The sequence below is a fragment of the Podarcis erhardii genome (assembly GCF_964252035.2).
Source record: "Podarcis erhardii genome assembly, chromosome: 10".
NCBI classification, from domain to species: Eukaryota; Metazoa; Chordata; class Lepidosauria; order Squamata; family Lacertidae; genus Podarcis; species Podarcis erhardii.
Window position 1 is genome coordinate 71,364,090 of NC_138500.1, and position 24,834 is coordinate 71,388,923.

General features: G+C 43.6%; 1 protein-coding gene across 19 annotated transcripts in view; it reads right to left on the reverse strand.

Annotated features, from left to right (window-relative positions):
* The window catches only part of MAGI2 (membrane associated guanylate kinase, WW and PDZ domain containing 2), a 618,960-nt gene that overhangs the window by 20,330 nt on the left and 573,796 nt on the right, over positions 1-24,834 (reverse strand). For 17 of the 19 annotated variants that reach the window (XM_081879059.1, XM_081879064.1, XM_081879063.1 and 14 more), the window contains 3 exons: positions 23,861-24,101; positions 22,112-22,255; positions 4,976-5,114 (listed from right to left, as the gene is read on the reverse strand). In XM_081879059.1, the coding sequence (XP_081735185.1) occupies positions 4,976-5,114; positions 22,112-22,255; positions 23,861-24,101 (524 nt within the window). Of the gene's footprint in view, positions 1-4,975; positions 5,115-19,876; positions 20,059-22,111; positions 22,256-23,860; positions 24,102-24,834 lie in introns of those variants that run through there. The other 2 variants (XM_081879061.1, XM_081879056.1) reach the window with 2 other exon arrangements.

Here is a 24,834-nt window from a genome sequence, read left to right on the forward strand (position 1 = left end):
GCGTACGATCCCCCCAGTGTGCACACAAAGGGGAAGGATGCATGGAATGCCACTTATTGTGCATAAAGCAGTGCTAACACATCTCCTGCTTAACCTGTCAGCTCTCTTCTCCTCTGCAGAGACCAAACGATCAAGACATGCCATTTCTGGCCAGAATTTCTTTGGCAGCTGTCGCTCTGGAGAGGAGAGAAAGGGCTGCACAAGCTAGCAGAGAATGTGCCGCTACAGCCTCCTCTTCGGGGCCATGACTGGTGTTATGTACTGAAGTTCTCACCCTGGGCCAGCAGGGTATACTGTAGATAGTTATGCAAATGAAGGATCGAAAGTGACGTTCAGTGATTGGATGTTTTCACCCTGGGCCAGCAGGGGGATACTGTAGATAGTTATGCAAATGAAGGATCAAAAGTGACGTTCAGTGATTGGATAGTTTTAGAAAGTTGCTACAGTAACGTTGTACTGGAGATCTATATAAGCAGGCTGACTGAGCCCTTCAGTTCTGTTCTGGCCTCTGAATAAACAAGAGCTGTTTGAAGAATCGCTGTGACGTCTGATATGTTCACCCACAACAACTGGCAGGCTGCACCTGCACCTGTGTACGAAGGAGGAGAAGGGCAGTTCCTACGAAAAACCCCTATAGCATCAAGGCTTACTTGTATGGGCTATTTTTTTAATTGAAAATCAGGCCTGCAGTTGGGGGCCAATTCATAAATCCACCTAGGTTGGGGTGGTGGTCAGAAGCAATTTTGCTCAGCAGAGATTTGCATGCCAACTGCTCTCATCTCCAGGTGTGTTAGGTATTTGGATTGTTACAATATGCTTGATGTGGAGCTACTTTTAAAGACAAGGGACTTTTGGCTGGTTCAGAAAGCTGTAGCCAGTCTGTTGACCGAGACCAATTACAGGAAGTCTCTTTGGAACTTCCTCTTTGAGAACATCCAGTCCCCTTGTTGATGGCTGGACAGGTAAAAACCTTCATTGTTTAAGCAGCCATTTGGCCTTGTGAGTGGATTTGTTGTTCTCTGCTGCTGTGTTTTAATCTGTATTTTTAATTTAACATTTTAAAACTGGCAACCTTTTTCAAATTGACTTGTTAATTCACACCTGGTTTTTATATGGCTTCACTGTATCACTGCTTATTATGTTATGTGGGCTGGTTATTTTCTGCTGTTGTTCGCTGCCTTGGGCATTCTTTCATAAAAGGTTGAGTGTAAATGCGATATCTAATACAGGCAGACCTCATTTTTATTGCCTTTGCTTTACTTCACAGATATTGCTCCTTACGAGGACATGGGTGCAGCTGTAAACAGCCACCCACCACCCTTTTCTGGCCATGGGAAGGGGTCATGGCTTGGCCTTTTCCCCTTCCGCCCCTGCAGCCAGGGGGGCCTGCCTTAATAGACCACAGTAGCTGCAAACATAACTTTTATATGCACTGAGAAACAAAACAAAAAAGTGACTCACTTTAATGTGATATTTGCTTTACTGTGGTGGTCTAGAGCCGACCACCTATATGCCAGTGTATCGTCTATACTTGGCCTTGTCATTAACCCCCACCACTAAACTGGGGACAGGTAAAAAGTGACAACTCCGCTTCCCAAAACGATTCAGTAATGAAAACACCACCATGAGCAACAGCACCAACAACAATTCAAAATAAATATACAGACCCAAAAATAAATAAATAGTGCAACATTAATATGAGAGTGTGTAGGTTGGATGAGGCTTTTGGTGGAATTTTTAAAAATCAATATATGACTCCTGTACTCAGAGGAAGTCTGAGTAAGGGCCTGCTATGGATGTGCTTTGGGAGACATGGTGGGTGGGGGCTGTTTCTGGAAGGCAATGTGGGTTCGGTCAGACCTGCATGACGTCTGATTCACCAAGCAGAATGGAGCCTCTGACAAGCTTCACCAACCTCTGAGTTGCGTTGCCTGCCCACAGGCTGCAAAAACACCGAAACTGTGAAGCCACCTGGCAGCCAGAGTGAGCGAGGAGCCTTTTGCTTGGTGATTCACAAGCAGCTGTGCGGGCTGGATTAAAGTCAGGGGACATGGAAGTGGACAGGAGGAAGGATGGGGGTTTAAACTGCTAGCCAGCGCTGATGGGAGCTATAGTCCAAACATCTAGAGGGCACCAGTTTGAGGAAGACTGGCCTAGGCATTAGCAAGAAATATTAGGGGCGGGGGGAGAAGAGAGTTTATCTGTATCGTTACTGCAACTGTTTCTGAATGTAGAAAAGTTGAAAAAGCAGGTTATTTTGCAATGACCTCCAGCAGCCATGTTGGGCTAGTAGCCATGACACTTTTATAAACATGTGAGTCCCAGCACCTCTTTCTTCTACCAAATTCCCCTATGTATGTGTTTGTGTGTGTTGTGACCATTTAATCAGTTAGATGTCTTGAGTTTCCCTGGATAATGGAATATATTTTAAAGAATAAATATGACAATGCTTTTAATTGCTCCCTGCCTGTTTTGATTTAAACACGCTACAAAATTTACATGCCCCTTTTGGTGGACACTGAACAGCAGCACTTTATTTTTCGAGTATAAAGCTAAAAATACATTAGTTGTTGGCCCTGGATACTATTTCTAATTCCTGATCAAGCCTAAGAGCCTTTAATTAGGGCATTTTGCAGTGCAGTGCATCTCAGAAACCTCCACATTAGCTGGAAAATTGAACTACCTTCTGAAAAACAAGATAAGGACTCAGCCACAGAAGTCAGCTACCAAAATGAAATGAAATTTTGGGAGGCTGAAATTGAATCTGGGAAGATGCCACGTTGAATTCTAAGTGCGTTTATGCAAACTGGGAGGCAGGCAGCCATTTCAAAGTTAAACAAATGAAGGAAGGTAGCTAATAATCAGCCCGATTCAGCTTGTACTGAACGGATAGTTTTTCTGTGAGCTGCCATCTTCTGTTTTGTTTTAGAGCTAAGGGCCAGCTCACACACTGCCGTAGAGGGCATTTCTTTATTTAACATTTTAAAGCTGCTTTCCTGGGCAGACCTATCTGAAACCAGATTACAATATTAAACTTCCCCACAATGGGTAAGCAAAAATAAACTATTAATAAACAATCCTGTAAAATCAAAACAGTATCACCTTTTAGGCAGTAAAGCAATCTCATGTGTGGAGTTATACTGGAATCTTGTGTGAACTTGCCACCAGGTATGTGGCCATGCCTACCAACTGTGATGTGGGCAGCTTCTGCAGACATCTATATAGATGCACACTCAATTGACTGAATGAATTACATGAATTGGGTATACACAGATATATGGCAAGCCTGCCGCTTCATGTATTTTAAAGATGTCTTGCCATTCCCCTAGTTATTTGCTTTGAAGACATTTGTTATAATGTTGATCCCCCCCCCCCAACTCAGAGAAGAGTGTTCATTCTCCCTTGTGAAGATTTCGGTTCCTCTAGCCATTATTATCCTCAATAAACAGGTTTTGAGATATGAGGTAGATATGCAACATCAATTTTCCTTAAGCTATTAGCCGGTGCATCCTTCTGTGAAGGCAACTCCACTACCAGAGCATTAATCAAAACTTTTCCTCCCGTAGAGATATCCTGATCAAATCCATGAATGACTGGGCATGATCAGGCTACATTTGGGATTTTCTGTTCCCAACTCCTCTGGATTAGTAACAGAAGCTTTTATTTCTTTCTACCCAAATACTGCATTCCCAGAGACAACATGGAGATTACATTCTTTGTACTGTGTTTATATAATTAGTCCCTCTCAGCCTATAATCTCCAGTGAATTTTACAGCAAAATCTTAAGGAAATACACATGCAATTCTACTTCCTTTACGGAAAGTGCTGCCAGGCTCTAGTTAACTGGGTGGTAGTGAAAATGGAGTTGTTTAGAAGCATAACTAAATATCTCCCCAACTGGGGATTCATTTGGATCTAAGCTGCTTCCCAGAATGCCCTCAACACTTCCCAGAATGCCCTTTTGGGCTCTTCCCATGTCAGAGCTTTGACTGGACCAAGGCTTTGGAGGAGCTGGCAAAATTGGGGAGGAAGGCTCTGCCACTGGAACTATATCTTTAAAGCTGGAGGGGTAGAACTGATCTATTCCATGGCCCAGAGGGCAATATCCCAGGGACACAGTCCTTACAGTCCAACCCTCCAGGTACCCTGACTCCACCTTTCAAACCTGGGACTTGGAAATGAGGACTAGTGACATCTAGAATGCTTAGCAAAGCCTCCCATGAGCTGTGAAGCTCTGGACCCCTGCCTAGTTCCTCTGGCTAGGCAGCTCTTGCATTTTTCCATGGATACAGAAACAAACAAGGCTGGGCAATCTTAACGATATATTATGCATGTTTATACTTTTTTATAACTTGTATTGTGTTCCTGTTTTCTAGTCTATTAGGTTTCCCAAACAGCTTGCAATTTCCCCCCAAAATTGTAAACAAACAGTTAAAAGCTCATTAAAACCACTACTATGAAAGCATTTTTAACCTCCCCCCCCCAGTGCACACAAATGAAACTGATCAAAAAGCAGCAAAATTGGCAGCTAATTCAAAATAGACATCAATAGAAAAAGAAAATGCACACTCTGGAAATCTCTTTTGATGATAGTATTCACAAATGTTTGTTATTTCGATTAGCAATTGAATTATGTACTTCTCCCCAACAAGTTTATGCTGCGTGTATATGAGAGAGCAACCTGAAAATCATTGATGAAACTCTCCTTGTAAGTTTATAGCATCTCTTCCCCTGTCAAGCATTGCATCTAATGGGTCTTTTGGGCCCTGTGTAGCTGGGAATAATGGAATTCTACCTCTGCTGCTGGTAGGTATCTACAAAAGGCATACAGCGATTTAACTACGCATTATGGCATGTACTTCCAGAGGGACGTGGTACTGATTTGACACATTTGCAATTGACACATAGCACTGAACAGATGCAATTTCCAAGACAAAAGAACCACAGATTGATACTAATAAAAATGAAAACCCACCATATTCTGGGACCTGCCCGGTTCCACGTTTCAGTAGCAACCGCACTCTCCTGCCGCCAGATTTGATTAGTTCTATTGCTCTGGCGTGTGTCATGTCCCTTGTGCTTTCCCCATTAATTTCAATTATTTGATCCCCCACCTGCCAGACAAAAAAAAAAGGGTGCCAAGTTAGACGAAGGGAAATGAAGCATTTAATTTTGAAAACACATAAACATACAGTGTCATTCACATATCATTCGTTTAATGCATTTGGATGTGCTAGATACCTTAACATATTTTTTCCTCCTGCCTTGAATTAAAGATGAAGGTAACATTAACCTCAGTCATATCCTAGGGTCTCTCTCCTCCCTGACCCATAAGCCACATTTAGTTCAGACCGTAACTTGTACAGATGCTCAGGACCTAAGAAACAGAACTGTAGTAATGGGTAATGATAGAGTTTAACAAGAAGCATTTTGCTGCATATCCTGACCAGCTGGGGAATTCTGAAGGTCCTCAGTCCTGGGAACAGGATGGGCCTGTTCAGAGCTGCTCTCATACACTATGCCAGTGGGCCAAAGTAGTCTGAAACTGAAGGCTGCCATGTAATTTTAGGCTTTCACATTTCCCAGGAGAAGATGTGGAATAAAAGTAAAATAAGCAACAACAACGGCACAACGTAGCAAAGTCAGCCCATTATTTAAATCCCATTTGTTTTCGTGATGGAATTAACCATGTGCTTAACTTTCTCCTACTGAAATCAATGAGAATGAAGAGTGCTTAACATGGGATGGTTTGTGCCCCAGCTCTAAAAGAAAATCAAATCCTAGCAAATGATAGGGCACTTTTGAAAAGTATGCTTCCTGGCAAAAGTGAGGAGGAGGCCCAATCTTCAGTTAGGGTAGGAAATATCAACCCTATTGATTGCTTTGCTGCTGTATGTTTTCTTATGCCATTCTTAATCCATCGTTATTTTCTGAAGAATGTACGGCATTTTCCTTTACATCGCTGTGTCTTCAACGCTCATCTTATTTTTTATATGAAGATATTATTCTTTGAAAGAAGCAATCTATATCAGTACACTGAATGAATGGCTTCAGTTATAATCTTGAGTCAGGTATTTGCTCCCTGACCCACCAGATGGCAAAAGTGCAAATTTGAACCCAAGTTAAATTAACTCCTTGGTTTAGCAGATTCTTATTTGCTGCTGTTATTACTGTTAATATCTTTTTATGTTTCGTGCTATTTTATTGCTGTTTCTACTGTTTTGGATTGCTGTTAGCCTATGAGCTGCCTTGCAGGCACCCTGAAAGCGGAATAGAAATATATAAGATAGCAAATCAATAAGCTGGCCTTCTTTTTTTAACTTCAGCATAATTCATACCTAGGACACAAGCTGCTTCTTTTATGCCATATGTGCACTCTTTATTTATAACTGCTCTGCCTGTGTTTCTTCTGAGAAACATGTTAGAAACTAGTCCCCATGAACGAGTATCTTGATTTGTCAAACAAGCTGCACTGATAAGAACGGCCAATGCGACACCAGGGCTCCCTAAACCCCACAGCTGTCTGTTTTCCTGCGTCTTGATGGGCCAGAGGTTATCACCCACATGAACAAGAGCATGTGGGCTCCGTCAAAGAAGCACAGTACCAACCGAACAACAGTTGACTATCAATGCTTTCCAGCTAAAGAAAACCGCAGCTCATTTTGTTGGGACATTTGATCACTGCAGCACAGAATGTCATAAAACCTAGATGGGATTTTCTAAACAAGTAGAGCTGCTGGAGAGCAGGACACATGGCTGAGCAGATTAAATAAGCACATTTATCAATACCAGAGCAACACACCTGCTCTGCAATAGCTCAGCATGGGGAGAGGTCCCCCTGAGAGCATGGAGACAATTCTCACTATGGGAGGCTAAAGGGAAGTTTTCCTTCTGCACATATGCTTTCCCTCTGCACATAACTGTTGCATTATGGGGAAGCATTGCTTCTTTTCTCTTGCATTCTGGGAACTCTCGCTTATAATCTTTTCTCTGTTTCTGCACACACTGTACGAACCTGTTCCAAACACCAAGACATTCTCTCATCGCTCAGTTCACCTTAAGTTCATGGTGACTTGTTCTCCATGCATAGTCGACCATATCTATAGAACTTGATTATTGTATTCTTTCATGTTATGATCAATCATTAGTAATTGTTTTATGCCATATTAATCTTTAGTTAGGAGGTTTCATGCCTGTCTAGTCCCAACCTCGTTTCCCAGCCTTTAATCTACCGGTGATTAATGTTCACATGTAATTCCCACCCCTCACATGTAATTCCCGCCTTGTATGTATGTTAACCAATCAGCATTAAGTTTCTTTGTGTTTGTATCAACCAATCAGCCACAAGCACACCTGTGGCAATGTTTGTAATATTCAATAAAAGAGAGTTCCCGGGACTTTTCCCGGCAGACGCCTCTCGTGACACCCACTGCTCGTCTCCCGTGATTTTCATTCCTACATCTGGTGACCCCCGACGTGCCAGATCCCTTACGCAGCCTAGCCCCTGTACTTCACTCGACTGGAAAAGTCTCAGCGCGCTATTTCGTGAGTATGGGGGGCGATTTGACTAAATTGCAGAAAGAACATGCTAGGGAATTGTTTTCTTTAGTTAGACAACGGGTTGTGGGTGCTCATGTTTCTTTAAAAGAAATTGAACAACTACTTGGTGAAATTAATTGCCAATGTCCTTCCTATCCTGAGACTGGCTCTCTCGACGTGGAGACTTGGCAGAAGATCGGAAAGACCCTCTTTGCAGAACCGAGGGCTCCGATTCATTGTCTGCTTACCTGGCAGAAATGTGCAGAGGCCGTTGCAAAATTTGGACCCCAGGTCCCCCAGGCGTCTCCTTCGGCCCCTGCTCTCCTGCCTGCAGCAGACAATCCCCCCCCTTACCCCACCTCTCCACAGCTTCTGCCTCCTTCTCCTTTGCAGCCTGGCAAACCCCCCCCTGCTTCTCATCCATCTCAACCTGCTTCCACCCCCCCTCCCCCTTCCCCCCCTCCTTCTTTGCCTGCTCCTACTGGAGCCGTGCGTGCTGCACTTTCTCAGGCAAGACAGAAGGGGCTTTTGTCCTTGCAGGAAGAATCTGAGTGGGCGGGGGAAATGCCATCTGCCTTCCCTATCACCTATGCAAACGCAGGAAATGCTCAACAACAGGTGTTTTATGAAACCCTTACTTATTCTGTACTGAGAGAATTGAGGAGGGCCATCGCTGATTCTGGCTTAAAATCCTCCTATGTCACAGGGATGCTGGAGGGGATTGCGTCTGGTTATACCATGCTGCCCCAAGACTGGAAGGATTTAATGCGCATGTTGCTCTCACCAGCCCAGTATGTTGTCTTTGATAGTGAATTTCGGCTTAGTGCTTCAGCCCTGTCTGATGCCCAGCATACAGCTAATGAACTTTATGGTGCCGGTCCTTTTGACGATATAACAGCCCAGGCGACGCTGACGCCTGTACATTTTAGCCGCACCGCGACTTGTGTACAGCGCGCCTTTCGGAAAGTCCCTGTCTCAGGGCAGCCGCTGAGCTCTTTTGTTAATATTAAACAACAGCATTCAGAACCCTACCACCAATTTATAGATAGATTGAAAGAAGCAGTGACCAGGCAGGTTGATAATACTACAGCCCAGAATGAGCTGATGAAAAAATTGGCTTTTGAAAATGCAAACACCGACTGTAAGAAGGCTTTGCAGTCGATCATTAATCGTCCTAAATATGATCTGGCACAGATGATTCAAGCCTGTGCGGACATTGGAAGCCAGAGCCATGCCATGTCCTTGCTTGCCGGTGCCATCCAGGCTGGCAATAAGCCAACTGGCAACTGTTTTAATTGCAAGCGCCCAGGTCATTTTGCAAAAGAATGCAGGGCACCTGGCGGTGGGGCGCACAGGGATGGTACTGCCAATAAGGCTAAACCCTCCAAGAAATGCCCAAAGTGCGGTAAAGGCTATCATTGGGCTAATCAGTGCAGGAGTTCGGGAAACTCCATGCTGGCCCCGCCCTCGGGCCACGAGAATTAGAGGGCCCATTGCCATCAGCTACCACCATTGATGCTTTTCCTAAGGAGACACCTTCAGATTTCACCATTGATTTAATTAATCAGGAATCCAAAGATTCTGTTTTACCTGGTGAAATCGTGCTCATGCCCACCCAATTGGCAGGCCCACTACCTCCCAAGGTCGTGGGCTTGATTTTGCCGAAATCTTCTGCAGCCAAAGAAGGAATCATGGTTATTCCTGCAGCCTTGGATCCTGACTATGTGGGCACAATAATGCTTCAACTTTGGAGCCATATGCCCATGCAGTTAAAAAAGGGTGACTCCTGGGCACACTTGGTAGTGCTTCCTACCCCTCCTACTGCTTCCATTATGGATAATAATTTGCACCAGCTCTGTCCCCTTTCTCCACAGCTTTTAGCTGTAATCCAGAGGATCGGTGAACAGAAACTTCTTCGTAAGTATAAAATCAATGGCAAAGTTCTGGAAGGCTTGATTGATACAGGCGCAGACGTTTCTGTGATTTCCAGTAATTGCTGGGACCCCACGTGGCCCCTTGAGTCTGCCTCTGCAGTTTGGGGTGTAGGTGGACCTCAAACCTCTTCCAAAAGCGTACAATGGCTGCCTGTTTCTCTGCCTGATAGCTCTGAAACCATTGCATGTATTCAGCCCTGTGTACTGAAAATTCACCTCAATCTGTGGGGCAGAGACCTATTACAACAATTACAAGCTACCATTCAATTTAATGAGTAAGCTTGCATTCCCCCTCAACTGGAAATCCACCAACTTTGTATGAGTGGAACAATGGACCAGTGACAAAAAGCATCATTTGTCCCACTCTAGATATCGCCACTCTGTGGAATTGATTAATGATTGTAACGATTTTGTTTTTTCCCCTAGCAGATCTGAATATATTTTTTTAGCTGTCTCTTTTTTAGGAGTCCCTGGATTGGCTGTCCGGAATAGCAGAAATATTAACTCTTTAGCTTGCTCCGCAGCAAAAGCCTTGAATTCTACTTCACAAGCTCTTCACCTTTTGAATAAAGAACAGAGGGAATTGCGTCATGGACTCTTACCGCGCTGCTGTCGATTATCTGTTGATGCTCCATCATTACGGATGCGAACAAGTGGAAAACATGTGCTGCTTTAATATCACTGACAATTCTAAGGCTATCCAAAAACAAATCTCTCATTTGCAAAATCTCACACATCACATCAAACAAGATGTTGGTTTTCCTGCTTTCTGGGCTTCTTTCACCCAGTGGCTTACCGCTTGGCTGCCAAACTTTACATGGCTTCGTAGTCTTTTTCAATATGCCATTGTTATTATATGTGTATTGATTTTGTTTTGCTGCTTCCTCCAATGCATTCCTGGCCTCATAAGTCTTTTCTCTCGGCTTCTCTCTCCCCCTCAGCCACCCAATAAAATCCTTGCTGCTTATCTTGCGAAATGGCAACACCAACAGTAAACCAAAGGGGAGAAATGGGCAGATTTATTTCGAGCATGCGCTGGCAAACCACGTATCTCGTAGTATCTTCTGTCCCATCCTCCCTGGCGAACTTATTTTGGGCATTTGCTGGCACACCACTAATCCCGAAATATTTTTGCCTTACCCAGTATGCCTCGCAAAAAAAGAAAAGAAAGGGGGAGATAAAGGGAAGTTTTCCTTCTGCACATATGCTTTCCCTCTGCACATAACTGTTGCATTATGGGGAAGCATTGCTTCTTTTCTCTTGCATTCTGGGAACTCTCGCTTATAATCTTTTCTCTGTTTCTGCACACACTGTACGAACCTGTTCCAAACACCAAGACATTCTCTCATCGCTCAGTTCACCTTAAGTTCATGGTGACTTGTTCTCCATGCATAGTCGACCATATCTATAGAACTTGATTATTGTATTCTTTCATGTTATGATCAATCATTAGTAATTGTTTTATGCCATATTAATCTTTAGTTAGGAGGTTTCATGCCTGTCTAGTCCCAACCTCGTTTCCCAGCCTTTAATCTACCGGTGATTAATGTTCACATGTAATTCCCACCCCTCACATGTAATTCCCGCCTTGTATGTATGTTAACCAATCAGCATTAAGTTTCTTTGTGTTTGTATCAACCAATCAGCCACAAGCACACCTGTGGCAATGTTTGTAATATTCAATAAAAGAGAGTTCCCGGGACTTTTCCCGGCAGACGCCTCTCGTGACACCCACTGCTCGTCTCCCGTGATTTTCATTCCTACAGGAGGCATCTGAAAATCAACTCAGACTTGGGTGGAAATCTAAGTCATGTTTGAATATGAATGATTTATATACACACTCTCTCTCTCTCTCTCTCTCTCCACCCCCCCCCCCAATGAAGCTACCTTACCCTGCCCCATCTGATTGGAGCTGGATCTGTATGTTAGCATTGATGTTTAAAGGCTTTCTAAACTTTTTAATGTCTGCAGCTAGAAGAATATTAATACTAATGGAAAACAGTTACTACCTTGACTCTATAGAAGCATGGTTGAATAGATTGTGGAAGAATCTTACAGAGAAACTAACCCAGCATCTTAAGAGTGCTAAGGAACACAAAGAGCAAAGATGATTTTGACACATTATGGTACAGTACGTGTTTATTCTGCACACTGGAAAAGACAGTGTTGTCCCCTCAGCACTAGCCATCCATGGCTCACTCTGGGACAATCCGTTAAGATGGAGAGTAGAGGACGTTAAACTGCTATAATAACCTCTAAATTATTGTACAAACCTGCCTAATGTTTGGCTGTATCTTTTACATTGCATGTGCATGGAATATTTATTGGGAAGTGGGGGAAATGTGTGTTGTTTCAGGGAGGAATATTTAGGAAAGGGAAGGCTTGGGTGGCAAGGGGGCTGGGAGCCAAGGATCTGCGATGATATTTGGGGTGGAGATGCAAGAGAAGAGAAGAGCACAGCGGGATATGCCATGCCGAGTCACTAATGTGCTTAGCTGCTTGATGTCGGCACACCCCAAAAATAAAATGCAGGCTTTCATCAGAACACAGTGTTCGTGTCACACCCCCACACAAAAACTTCGTTTGCATTTTTGATCCATTGTAAGTTGCATCTTAATTACTCTTTTCTTGTATATTTATGAAAGCAGGAGAGAGTGTTGCTTTAAAGAAAAAGTCATTTCAGTTCAGATTAATTCAGATTCTCCAGCCAGGCTCTAGAACAACTGAGCTATGAAATTGAGCGGCCTGTTTTGTGACAATAATGAGGAGATAATATTCCTAGGGAGCATCTAAGTGACATTTTTATTGATAGGTTAATTACAAATAAAATTGTAAAGCTTTTAAAAACCATTAAAATAAAGAGACTCAGATGTATGCAACATTTGTATGTACTTTTTTCTTTTAACCCTCTATTTAGCAGGTAAATCATTAATAAACTTCCTACTATATTTCTCCCAATAAATAGCTCTATTATTTTCTTTGACACGTCAGGTTCCCCCAGATAAGCGTATCTATATTGATCCAGCAGAACTGCCTTTCTGCTTGCTTTGTCCTTAGGATTCTGGTTTGGCGCTACAGTACTACATGAGATGCAAGGGGAAGCATTTCTTTTGGTGGCAGGGGGCGAGGAAGAATAGTTGGTCTGGTGCAGAATTCGGTGGCCAGGTTGCTCATTGGGATTTGAGCATATTACACCGATCCTGGCCCAACTGCACTGACAACTTAGGACTGCAATACCTCAAGGAATGCCTCTGCCCATTGGAACTGACTCAGACCCTGTGATAATCCTCTGAGGCATCTCTTCTATGAGGTGTCAAGAGGGTGGCAAAATGAGAACAGGCCATTTCTGCAGTGGCTCCTGGTTTGTGGAATACTCTCATCAGGGAGGCTCACCTGGTGCCTTCATTTCATGTATTTAGGTGCCAGGCAAATACATTTTTTATTCAACCAGGCCTTTGGCTGATTAACATTCCGTGGCCTTTTGGGTATGTATGTGGGAGTGGGGTTCTTGGTTTGTTTTGCTTTTTTATGTATTTTGTGTTTTCACTTTGTATTTTTATGTTTTGAACCGCTCTTTGATCTTCAGATGAAGAGCAGTATACAAATCTAATAAATTAATTTTAGAGGGGCCCAGAAAGATCCTGCAATGACTTTGTACAGCTGTGCGGTTTGTAGAGGCTGCCTTTAGAAGAACCAGGCGATCAGGCCCAGTGGCGTAGCGTGGGTTGTCAGCACCCGGGGCAAGGCAAGTAATTTGCGCCCCCTAACCCTGGATTTGCGCCCCCTAACCCTAACCCTATCCCTAACCCCCAGATGTTGCGCCCGGTGCGGCCGGCACCCCCTGCACCCCCCACGCTACGCCACTGATCAGGCCAAAAGCCCACCCAGTCCAGGATCCTGTTCTCACAATGGCCAACGAGATGCCTATGGGAAGTCCAGAAGATGGACCTGAGCGCAACAGCACCCTCTCCGCTTGTGATTCCCAGCATCTGGTGCTCAGAGGCACACTGTCTCCAACAGTGGTCGTAGAACCTAGACATCATGGCTGGTAGCCATGCAAAGCCCAACCCTCCATGACTTTGCCTAATCCTCTCTCAAAGCCATTCAAGTTGGCAGCCATTGCTTCATCTTGTGGGAGCAAATTCCATTGTCAACTCTGCGCTGTGTGAGGAACTCCATCTTGTCTGTCCTGAATCTTCCAAAACACAGCTTCATTAATGGATAACCTGGTTCTAGTATTATGGGAGAGGAAGAAACACTTCACTTTCTTCCCACCACACGTTTTGCTCTGTGTACGTGCATGAATCATTTTACAATGAGGAAACGTATTGTGTGAAGTATTCCTGGAGGAGGGAAGGTTCACTCCTCAGGAACTCCAAGGGAATGAACTGTCAGCCAGGCAGGCAATAATGAGCCAGAGGAACCATGGCTCTGACTCAGCTTCCAACTTCCCTGTGAGAGGCTGGAAAATCGGCAACAGAATAAAGATCTAGGAATTGGAATCGAAGGAATACTGAGGAAAGAGCTGAATTGTGGTGGGGTCAGTGGGAAAGACAGCCATTAATCGGGCCTTTTGATGAACGCAGGTTACTAGATGTGCTTAGCAGGTTAGTAAATATTTTCAGTCGACGTGCACGGTTGGTTTATGACGTGTCAAAGCAATTACAGTTGCCTAACTTAAAGCAAGTTGCCTGCTGCGCCATTCTTGAATGAGCAGGCCTCTGCCAACAAAAAAAAACTCATTACAGGTGTGCCGCTTCCCTGCTGCACCAGAAATGAAGGTAATTGCATGTGCGGGCTTTCAACCTGCATTAAGTGGGGAATTTTAATGGTAAAAACAGCCCCCGATGATTGTGCACAAAGGGCACTGCTGTCTGCCATCTCCTTAATGCATTTTATAATTAAACCTCTTGAAAGAGACTAATTACCCTATGGAAAGTGACATCTCCTATTTATACATGCATTGTAGCTTCCAAATTAAATATTCAATATCTTATTACTTTTTCATCCTTCCTTCTGATAGAAAGAGGCGGCCTGGGAAGGGCCCTGCATTGTGCAAGTTCCCCCACAGCATGGGGCTCCCTCTATCCTGAGCTGAAAGCCCCTCTCTCGGTGAAAGTTAACTCATTAAAGCAGTCCTCGTAACAGCAGTTCCAATGCACAGGCTGCTGCCATTGGTGGCTGGTGTAGCTTAGCTCAATTTTTGCTCTAGCCATTCACTTACTAGGTGGCCTCAAGCAAGCCATAAGAATGTTGGACAAGCCCTGCTGGATCAGGCCAATGGGTTAATAACTGGGTTGATTAACTGCCTGCCCTTTGAATGGAAGAACCTATATAGCAGCCCAGAAGAACGGCCAGATATTACCTTAATTGCTTCCAGATGGGGCTTTCATGCTGACTTCCCATCGATAAGTAATTCCAGATATTTAAATCTGGGTACTTGCTCAAGGGTGTGACTGTCTAGAGTCCACATGGATTTGGTAGTCCTCTTGCCAAATACAGTGTCCTTGGTTTTATCGTAGTTAATTTTTAGATGTTCTTTTTTATACAGCTGTCCAAATTTAACCAGTATCCTCCTGAGATATTGGAAGTGTTGAATTTTGTCTAATATCGCAAAAAATAGCTAACAACTTTTGTGTCCGGATTTTCACTTCTTGAAATATCGCATCCCTAACCAACACCAGTTCAGTAATACTTCATTTAGGAACATGGCTAACAGCTCGGCACTGCCTACCAACCAAACTTGTTTCCACTGAGCAGGTGCCAGTTCCTCTACGTCCTCCTAAGACCCCATCTATGCCTCAGCTCAAAGTTCCCCTAGTAGCCCTAGTTTCCCCCTACGGCTGAAAACTTAAACTAAACAGATTAGAGAACTGGGCCAAAACAAAGATGAATTTTAACAGGGAGAAATGTAAAGTATTGCACTTTGGCAAAAAAAATGAGAGGCACAAATACAAGATGGGTGACACCTGGCTTGAGAGCAGTACATGTGAAAAGGATCTAGGAGTCTTGGTTGACCACAAACTTGACATGAGCCAGCAGTGTGACACGGCAGCTAAAAAAGCCAATGCAATTCTGGGCTGCATCAATAGGAGTATAGCATCTAGATCAAGGGAAGTAATAGTGCCACTGTATTCTGCTCTGGTCAGTACCTGGAGTTACTGCTCTGGTCAGTACCTGGAGTACTGTGTCCAGTTCTGGGCACCACAGTTCAAGAAGGACACTGACAAACTGGAACGGGTCCAGAGGAGGGCAACCAAAATGGTCAAAGGCGTGGAAACGATGCCTTATGAAGAACGGCTAAGGGAGCTGGGCATGTTTAGCCTGGAGAAGAGGAGGTTAAGGGGTGATATGATAGCCATGTTCAAATATATAAAAGGATGTCACATAGAGGAGGGAGAAAGGTTGTTTTCTGCTGCTCCAGAGAAGCGGACACGGAGCAATGGTTCCAAACTACAAGAAAAAAGATTCCACCTAAACATTAGGAAGAACTTCCTGACAGTAAGAGCTGTTCGACAGTGGAATTTGCTGCCAAGGAGTGTGGTGGAGTCTCCTTCTTTGGAGGTCTTTAAGCAGAGGCTTGACAACCATATGTCAGGAGTGCTCTGATGGTGTTTCCTGCTTGGCAGGGGGTTGGACTCGATGGCCCTTGTGGTCTCTTCCAACTCTATGATTCTATTCTATTCTATGATTAAACCTAAACTCTGTGCCCTTTGTTCTGCTATCTGCAAAGCCCTCTGTGCTCAGTTCAGTAGGAACAGCAAGCTCCTTGGCTACTTCTGCAGATGCTGTCCTCTCTTCCCATTTCAGCAGCAAAGCCTGCCTTGCTTTCTGCACCTGGCTCTTCTTGCTCGCTCACATCTGCTCGCATCTTCAAGCCTCCAGCCATTCCTCCCCGCCCCCCTCTGACCTGTCCTCAGTGCCCCACTCCCCTGGCTCCGAGCCTTCCTCTTCTGAGGCTTCCCTAGGGCCTTCTCGGTAGTGGCACCTTCCCTGTGGAACGCCCTCCCACCAGGTGTCAAAGAGAACAACAACTACCAGACTTTTAGAAGACATCTGAAGGCAGCCCTTTTTAGGGAAGCTTTTAATGTTTGATGTATTATAGTATTTTAATATTTTTTGGGAAGCCACCCAGAGTGGCTGGGGAAGCCCAGCCAGATGGGCAGAGTATAAATGATAAATTATTATTATTATTATTATTATTATTATTATTATTATTATTAGGGGCTTCCTGGCTGCTGTCTCTCACCACTCCTCTTTAGCCAACCAGTCCCTGACACAAGGAAGTGGTCTTTCAGATATCTGGGGCCTAAGTTGTTTAAACACAAGTGTGAGCACCTTAAATTCAATCCAAAAACAAACTGAGTTCTAAACGGAATCCAAATCAGGATTCTGGCCGCTGTATTCTGCCAAGCTGAAGTTTTTGAATTGCCTTCAAGGGCAACACCACCTAAATTCCTGATCCCAGACAAGATCTGCACACAAGCTTCCTTTCCCCAAGTCTTTTCCACCCCAGACATTCTTCTTCTTACTGAGCAGGGTTAGCCCTACCATTAGGCAGAGTGAGGCAGTCACCTCAGGTGGCTGATAGAATGGGGAGCTGTGGAAGCTCCTCTTGGGCCACTGGCCATTAGCTGGAGAGATTAGAGCTGTGTGTCCCATGACCTGCCAGAAATATCCTAAACTCCCCTTTGGTGGGCGATGCTACCCCATTGCCAGTGTTGAAGGAAGATTCAGTCGCCAGTCCAGTCAGCTCCTGTGCATGGGATGGAGAGGAACATGTGCAGAGCTGACATCCATACAGCTGTGAGGCATAATGATACCTCTCTGCTTGCTAGGCCTTTGCTCTATGTCACAAAGAGCTTCTCATTTGTCTTACTGGGAATCATGTTCTGTTTTTATAAATTGGTGCAAAGGCCTAGTCTCCAGGTAGGATATTTAGAGCTATAGCATATCATTACAATTCCCCCTTATTTTTATAGTATGGAGCATGTTGCACTAATTTTTCGAGAGCTTGTACGCTGCTCTCCCCTAATGTGAGGCAGCAATGTTTTCTAGATTACAATTGAAAATATTTAAAAGATTACAACTGCCTGTGATATTCTAATGGCAGAAGCCTTAAAGCATGAATGTTGTGCAGCATCTTAGACGAGAGCTATAATTTAAAGAACTCATTCCAGAACACTAATGTATAATTTTTGACCAAACTGTGGGAGGCAGTGGAAGACAGGAGTGCCTGGTGTGCTATGGTGCTATGGTCCATGGGGTCACGAAGTGTCAGACACGACTAAATAACTAAACAACAACAATGTATAATTTACCAATGGTCATGCTAATCCTCTCCACAGTGTATATAACTCCAGCAGACAATGCAGTCTCAAAAACAATTCTGTTTGAAATTTCATTTTTTTTTAAAAAGTTACATTAAAAGTTGAGATTATTAGCTGACCTTTCTTTTGTGGCTGCTGTTAAAGATTTCCTCTGACCCATGAGATTCTAAAGACATTTCTAACAAGACGACCTGAGTTGTTCTGGAGAATCAAGTCAACCATATATAACAGCAATCTTGTTCCTTCCCTTTTATTTTTCCTGAAATAGATTCTGTGGATTGTCCTCAGTTTGAGTAAAGATACTGTATAATGGATCACCTATTTGCTTCTGATTTATGATAGCATCAACTGCACAGCTGAAACAGATTTAGCATCCTAGAGGAACTCATTTTGCATTTCTTTGTTGTGTATACAATAAATCTGGCCAATTTATGTCTCTTTGTCAATACAAGCCTGCTTGGGACTAGTGTTTGTGGAAAGCTAGCAAACTGGTGCCTTGCCACACTTTTGTGTGCTGTGTAACTAAGGCATTAGTGCTCAATTTAGTTTCAAGAATTATCAGAGCAGTCAGAATCCATTGCCAGTTTTGCTAAAACTGGATCATGATATATGATGCACGGAATTAGGATAAAGTCCTTCAAATGCCTTCAGAGTCTGCTTCAGAAAACAAAGGATGGTTAAACATAGATCGTGAGTTTTGAGGTTTATTAGAAGCAGATTAACTTAAATGTACGATTCAGACCACAGGCGATTCAGGCAGGAACTATCTTAATTGCAAGTGGCTTCCTAGTTCATGATTATATATTTATAGACAGCCTCTGTAAACTTCTCTGTCTCCAAAATGATCAGGGCACTATACTTATCCTCGGAGATTTTCACAACAACTTTGTTGGGGCATGTTAGGTTGAGAGATGCAGATGACTTGCCCCAAGGTCACTCAGTGACCTCCCAGGCTGATGGGCCGAGTGTGTGCAATGGGTACATGGAGCAAGGTGGGTTAGCCTGTGCCTGTTGGCTGGCCCCCACATCCTCTGCACATTCACTAGAAACTCTGAACAGAGCCCATGATGTATGCAAACTGGATACATAGGGCTAAGGTAGTTAGCAGCTGATAAGCTTTCAAACATGACACTCATATTTCAGGAATTGGCAGAGACTGCGAGACTCCTTAGCAGCAGAGAAACATGTTGAATAGAAGAAGAAGGTGGAGGAGTTTGGACTTGATATTCCACCGTTCACTCCCCTTAAGGAGTCTCAAAGTGGCTAACAATCTCCTTTCCCTTCCTCCACCACAACAAACACTCTGTGAGGTGAGTGGGGCTGAGAGTGTGACTGGCCCAAGGTCGCCCAGCAGCTGCATGTGGAGGAGCAGGGAAGGGAACCCAGTTCACCAGATTAAGAGTCTACCGCTCTTAACCACTAGAGCACCGTCATATCAGAAACATTGATTACAGAAAAGAAAACACCTTCAGGTAATTTGAATTGGCTGTATGTTGACTTGAATATCTCTATATCAATGTAACCTAAGTAAAGAGTTCTGTTTACTCAAATATCTTATTAGCGGAATGTCTGGGGCAACTAGAAAATGAGATTGTACTGTAATTTTGCTCTCGTCACCCAGGAGGCTTTGATCTGTTGCACTTGTTGAATACAAATGCATTCTGTTTGCTTTCTGTTCCCGGCTGCACTTTCAATTGTTTTTTTACCCTTTGGTGTTCCCAGTGTTTCTTCTATAAATGAACACCTCTTCTCTAATCTCTGATGAGTTCAGTTCCATCAGTCTTGTGTACCCATCATTCTTAGTTCGTTTGTTTGTACTGAGTCTATTGACCCATCCAGCGAGCCTCACCAAAGAGGCTCTTGCACATCCTGTTAAATGCAGGATTGCCATTTCTTTTTATTCACCTGCTTTTCTCTCTCACATGAATTTGCTGAATGAGCTCCAGCATCCTAGCCAACTGCAGGCTTCTCTGACTCACATATACCTCAGGGTAAAATGCTTTTGGGTAATGCTTTATTGATGATAACAAACTCTCACTGTGCGATGCAAAAGGCTACACACTCCCCAAAGCACTCATTTACAGTGAAGTGTTTGGAAACCACCAGAGTTAGTTCCTCAATAGCTCAAGCACCACCTATATTTTGAAGGCATGGGCAATTTTGCCCATGCTCAAGTCTGCAGGAGACAGAGACATTCTTATGAAGCACCTACATCTATGACTTCATGCAGCTTTCTGCAACGTGTGTCCTTGTGTCTGTATATAATACAAAGATGACTGAGTTACTCATGCCTCTGTCTTTCTCGTGGAAATAATATTCAGTGACATTGCTGTAATCTAAAGAAACTCCCTCAACCAATCTTTAATTAGTTGGCTTCAGAATGGAGGAGGACTAGAGCTAGCATGAGTGAGTGTAGAATTAGGAAGAGTACCTCCCTGCCCCCAATTCAGAATGTCATGAATGAAAAGTGCAAGATATGTCAGGTTTCCCTCCGATAAGATGCTTATATATTGTCAGAAAGAAATTGCAAAACAAATCTGGGGGTATCAGGAAGTAGAGGCATCATCAAATCCACAATGCATGATGGAAGAGTCTTGTTTATCTTTGTGTTCTTTCTTCCCTATTTAAAGACAGCACTTTTGGAATGGTTGTGAATGCATCTATTTTTAGTTCTCAGCTCTCTTTCTGATCATTCACACAAAGCCCAACAACAAATACATAGTTTTCTCTTTTGCAATAAAAAAGTAAACAAAATACTCTATAGGCTGGTAGTTAATATTTAAATATTGCCCTTCTCAAGTCCCTGAGTGCTGTCTCATAGATTAATTCTCGAGAAAACCCTTTGTTGCATAGAAAAATTATGGTTTCCAGAGCTAAAAATAACTTTACATTAAGAGAAGCTATTTCCTGCATCAAGAAGAAAGAGCAGCCGCCGAACATTTGGATGAGCTCCATGGACTATTATGCATGAGTAATCGGGCACAGGCATCTTTTTAACTTTCTGACAATGCAATCCTATACTGTACGACGTGTTTCACCAGAAGGAAGGCTCACTGAGGTCAATGAGGCTCCCTCTCAGATGAGGAGCTATAGCATAAATCCCACCTCAAGACTCTATACTTTGAAGGCATGGGCAAGTCCCACCTCAAGACTCTGGAGAGGGAGAGGCTTAAGAGAAAAAGTTGCAGGGCAGCATTCATGCAGCAAAGTCCTATATGCTTTGAGTCTGGCTGGGAGTTATTTTCAAGTAAGTGTACACAAAATCACAGCCTGACATCCTGACCCTCCACATGCTTTCTTCAAAGTACGTTTGACTTTGTTCAATGATAGCTGCAGAACAACCAGTACGTTTGTGTTGGTGATGACCTTGAAAGCCCTAAACGGCCTCGGTCCAGTATACCTGAAGGAGCGTCTCCACCCCCATCGTTCTACCCAGACACTGAGGTCCAGCGCTGAGGGCCTTCTGGCGGTTCCCTCACTGCAAGAAGCCAAATTACAGGGAACCAGGCAGAGGGCCTTCTTGGTAGTGGCACCTGCCCTGTGGAGCACCCTCCTACCAGATGTCAAAGAGAAAAACAACTACCAGACTTTTAGAAGATACCTGAAGGCAGCCCTGTTTAGGGAAGCTTTTAATGTTTGATGGACTATTGTGTTTTAATATTTTGTTGGAAGCTGCCTGGAGTGGCTGGGGAAACCCAGCCAGATGGGCAGGGTATAAATAGTTTAAAATTATTATTATTATTATTAGTAGTAGTAGTAGTAGTAGCAGCAGTATAGAAAGCCACCATAGTGCACCCCTGGTAAAAACTCAATTCAGGGTGAATATGACTTAATGGCTTCAGGTTACTAAACAGCAGGAAAAACTTTCTAATAGTTTGACAGTGGAATAGTCTCCCTTGGGAGGGTTGTGGACTCTCCTTCCTTGGAGGTTTTTAAGCAGATGTTGGATGGCCATCTGTCATGCATGATCTACCTGAGATTCCTGCATTGCAGGGGGTTGCGGACCTTGGGGTCCCTTCAAACTCTACAGTTCTATGGTTCCATGAATACCACCAGTGTATGTTTCACCAGGTTTCTGGTCACATGACAAACCTGACAGGGGTTTGGAAGTCTCTCCTTGCCCCTTCCCTAAATTTCCCCTTTTGGGGACTCACACTGTCTTATGTTAGACTGGCTGAGCCACTGCTAAACTGGGACAGCCCAAGATCTGCCAAATCCAAACTCTCTAATCCTGCAAGATTGTGGGTTTGGACTGTGCCGTTCCTTTCAAGTACCTCTGCCAGCTCCCGCCTCTTCAACCCAGCTTACCCTCATTCTTCCGTTTCTTATTGCTGGCCCATCTTCTGCCAACCTCAACACATAGAGATCCATTTTGTACTCTCTTCCTCCTCGAATGCTGAATCCAAATCCTTTGGCTCCCTTCTCCATGTCCACAGTAAAATAATCAAAGTCCTGTATGGTCAAAGAACAGGGAGGAAATGAATCATTTCAATGAATGGAGAGCGACTTTCTATATCGAGGCTACAATTCTCAACCCATAGCTAAATTAAATGAAAATACTTGTGACTCAGCTTGAATTACTGCAGACATGGGGAACCTTTGGCCCTCCAGATGTTGCCATACTATAACTCCGTAAACCCTTAGCAAACATGGCCAGTGGCCTGGGATGGTGGAAGTTGTAGTTCAGCAATATATGTAAAGGCCAAATGTTCCCAACATCTGTTTTAATGTTTGATGCTACAGCCTGGTTCAAACACTTACTAGTTGGCAGCAGTTATTGTGTGGTGAAAGGCATCTAAAATTATGTGTGATACATGTAGTCCACATGGAGGCTGATACTCAAAAAGGCCCAATTCCAAAGATCATTCTTTTTTTGTTTTTTTACTGGGAAGAATCATGGAAATCTGGCGGTTGTGTTTTCAGCCTTCGATGTGTATTGAAGAGGAAAGGAGTGTACTTATTTATCCACACAGGCTGTTGTTATCTGGTAAGTATCTGATCTGGGTACGTGGGTGTTTTTTATGTTTTTGCTGCTTTGGGGGGAGATGTCTGAATGCAGCCATTATATCAGCAGATAAGCACTTTGAATGGGGTGTGCCAATACCTATGGCGAATCAGTGTCACAAACCATAGCTTTACTCTAACATTGTGGCTCCTTAAGATCTGTCCGAGGCAGATTGGTCAGTAGAAAGAAAACCAAGGAGGCTGGAGTGTGTTTACCTGGAAGTAATCCCAGTGAAATAAATGGGACATACTTCCAGGGAAATGGTTATATGATTGGGATGCAAATCAGCTTAACTCTAAGTATTTCAACTGTGGATTGTAGATAAGGCTGTGAAGGAGATTTTGAGGGTATTAAACACTTCTCTTAAAAAATTTTAGAAAACGTATACATAAACAGAATTTTTCTTACCCTTCTGAATCACGAAGGCACTCTCAATCTGAATTATACATGATGTATTAATAATCTCTCTTTCTCTCTGTACATTTCCTTCCCCCTCTGATTGTCCAGATTTTTTACTTCTTGAAATATGGCAGCCCTACCAAAGTAGCACTGAGTAATGCAAAATCTGTTTTAGGATTCCCCCTGCCCCAATCCTCCAGAGCAGATTTGGGGAGGAGGGGAGGAAAGTGAGGGAAGGTCCACTGCACAAATAGAAATCCTTGTGCTGAGGAACATGTTAGTTGGATACTGCCCATATCAATGCATTCAAAATTAAATTGATCCTGTGAATCTGCCTTATACTAACTCATTAAACCATTGGTCCAACTAGTCCAGTATTGTCTACTCAAACTGGCAGCAGCTTTCCAGAGTCCCTTTCCCCTTGCCTTTGTTTAAGTGGGCAGGTTAGGGACTGAGCCTGGGAAACTTCTACACGCCAAGCCCATGTTCTACCCCTGAATGGTGTCTCTTCTCTTTTCCTGCATGCAAACCACTAGGTTTGGGACTTTAGTTAAATATCAACAGACAGAAGTATCAAACTTCATCGTAAACGGCTTTGGGGATGGTATAATGGAAAAACGTTATTAGAACGATAGATACAAACAGACAGATACCTGGGGCTGCCTGTAATCTGATAAAGGGTATTGCCTGGTGTCAGGAGAATGTTGCCTGTAGTCTATCAACGGGGGCTGTCGGTAGTCCAGAGGTGGCGGTTGCTGGTAATCCAAAACGGGAGGGTGTCGGTAGTCTAATGGAGGCTGCCTATAGTCCGTTGAAGGCTGCCTATAGTCTGTAAAGGGAGGTTGTCGGATGTCGGGCTTCACATCCTGCCTTGCTTTTACCTCTGACCTATAACTAAGCAATAAAGAATTGTTATGTTGGAACCTTAGTAAGGCATTATTTAAACTGAAAACTGGGTAGCTGTTAAACACGTTTCAAGAAATGAAAAGCATACTTCTGGGTTACAAAATGAGGTAACTGAATTCGGGATTGGGTGGAAAACGATCTGCGTCAGGACAGACCATACCAGATCAAGGGGATAGTTAAAAGCATGACGCCCACGGTTGGTAAATGGTGAGTGGAGTCTGTGAGCTGCTCAATGTAATGGAAGCAGGCAACTGCTGAGTGTCTAGTTGGCCCCACACAGATGTGACTGGTGGTAGCTGAGCAGTCAGCAACTGCACTTATTATTATTTTTGCACTGCCTGCACCATCCTCTGCCTCCTAGCTGTTGCTGATGAGGACATACTCTTTGATTGTCCTATGGTAGCTGTAGGTGCTTTGTCTCAAATGGCTGCTGTTATGGGGGAACACATGTGCTCTAGTGCAGTCCAGACTGGCAGTACCTTCACTATTTGAAGCTGGTGTGTGGCGAGACACCACTCCCTTAGGAACAAGACTCATGCACACTCATTTTCAGAAAGCGCAATGTACCGGTAAATGTTTGTCTAGTTTTGCCCTGAAGATTAAATAAAATAAATGTGGGCATTTATTGCAATGTTTCCCATTCCATATTTTAAAAATAACTCTGCATAAAAATTCACATGTATCTTCAAAGGTCAGAGTCAAAAGTGTGTAGGGCAGGCAT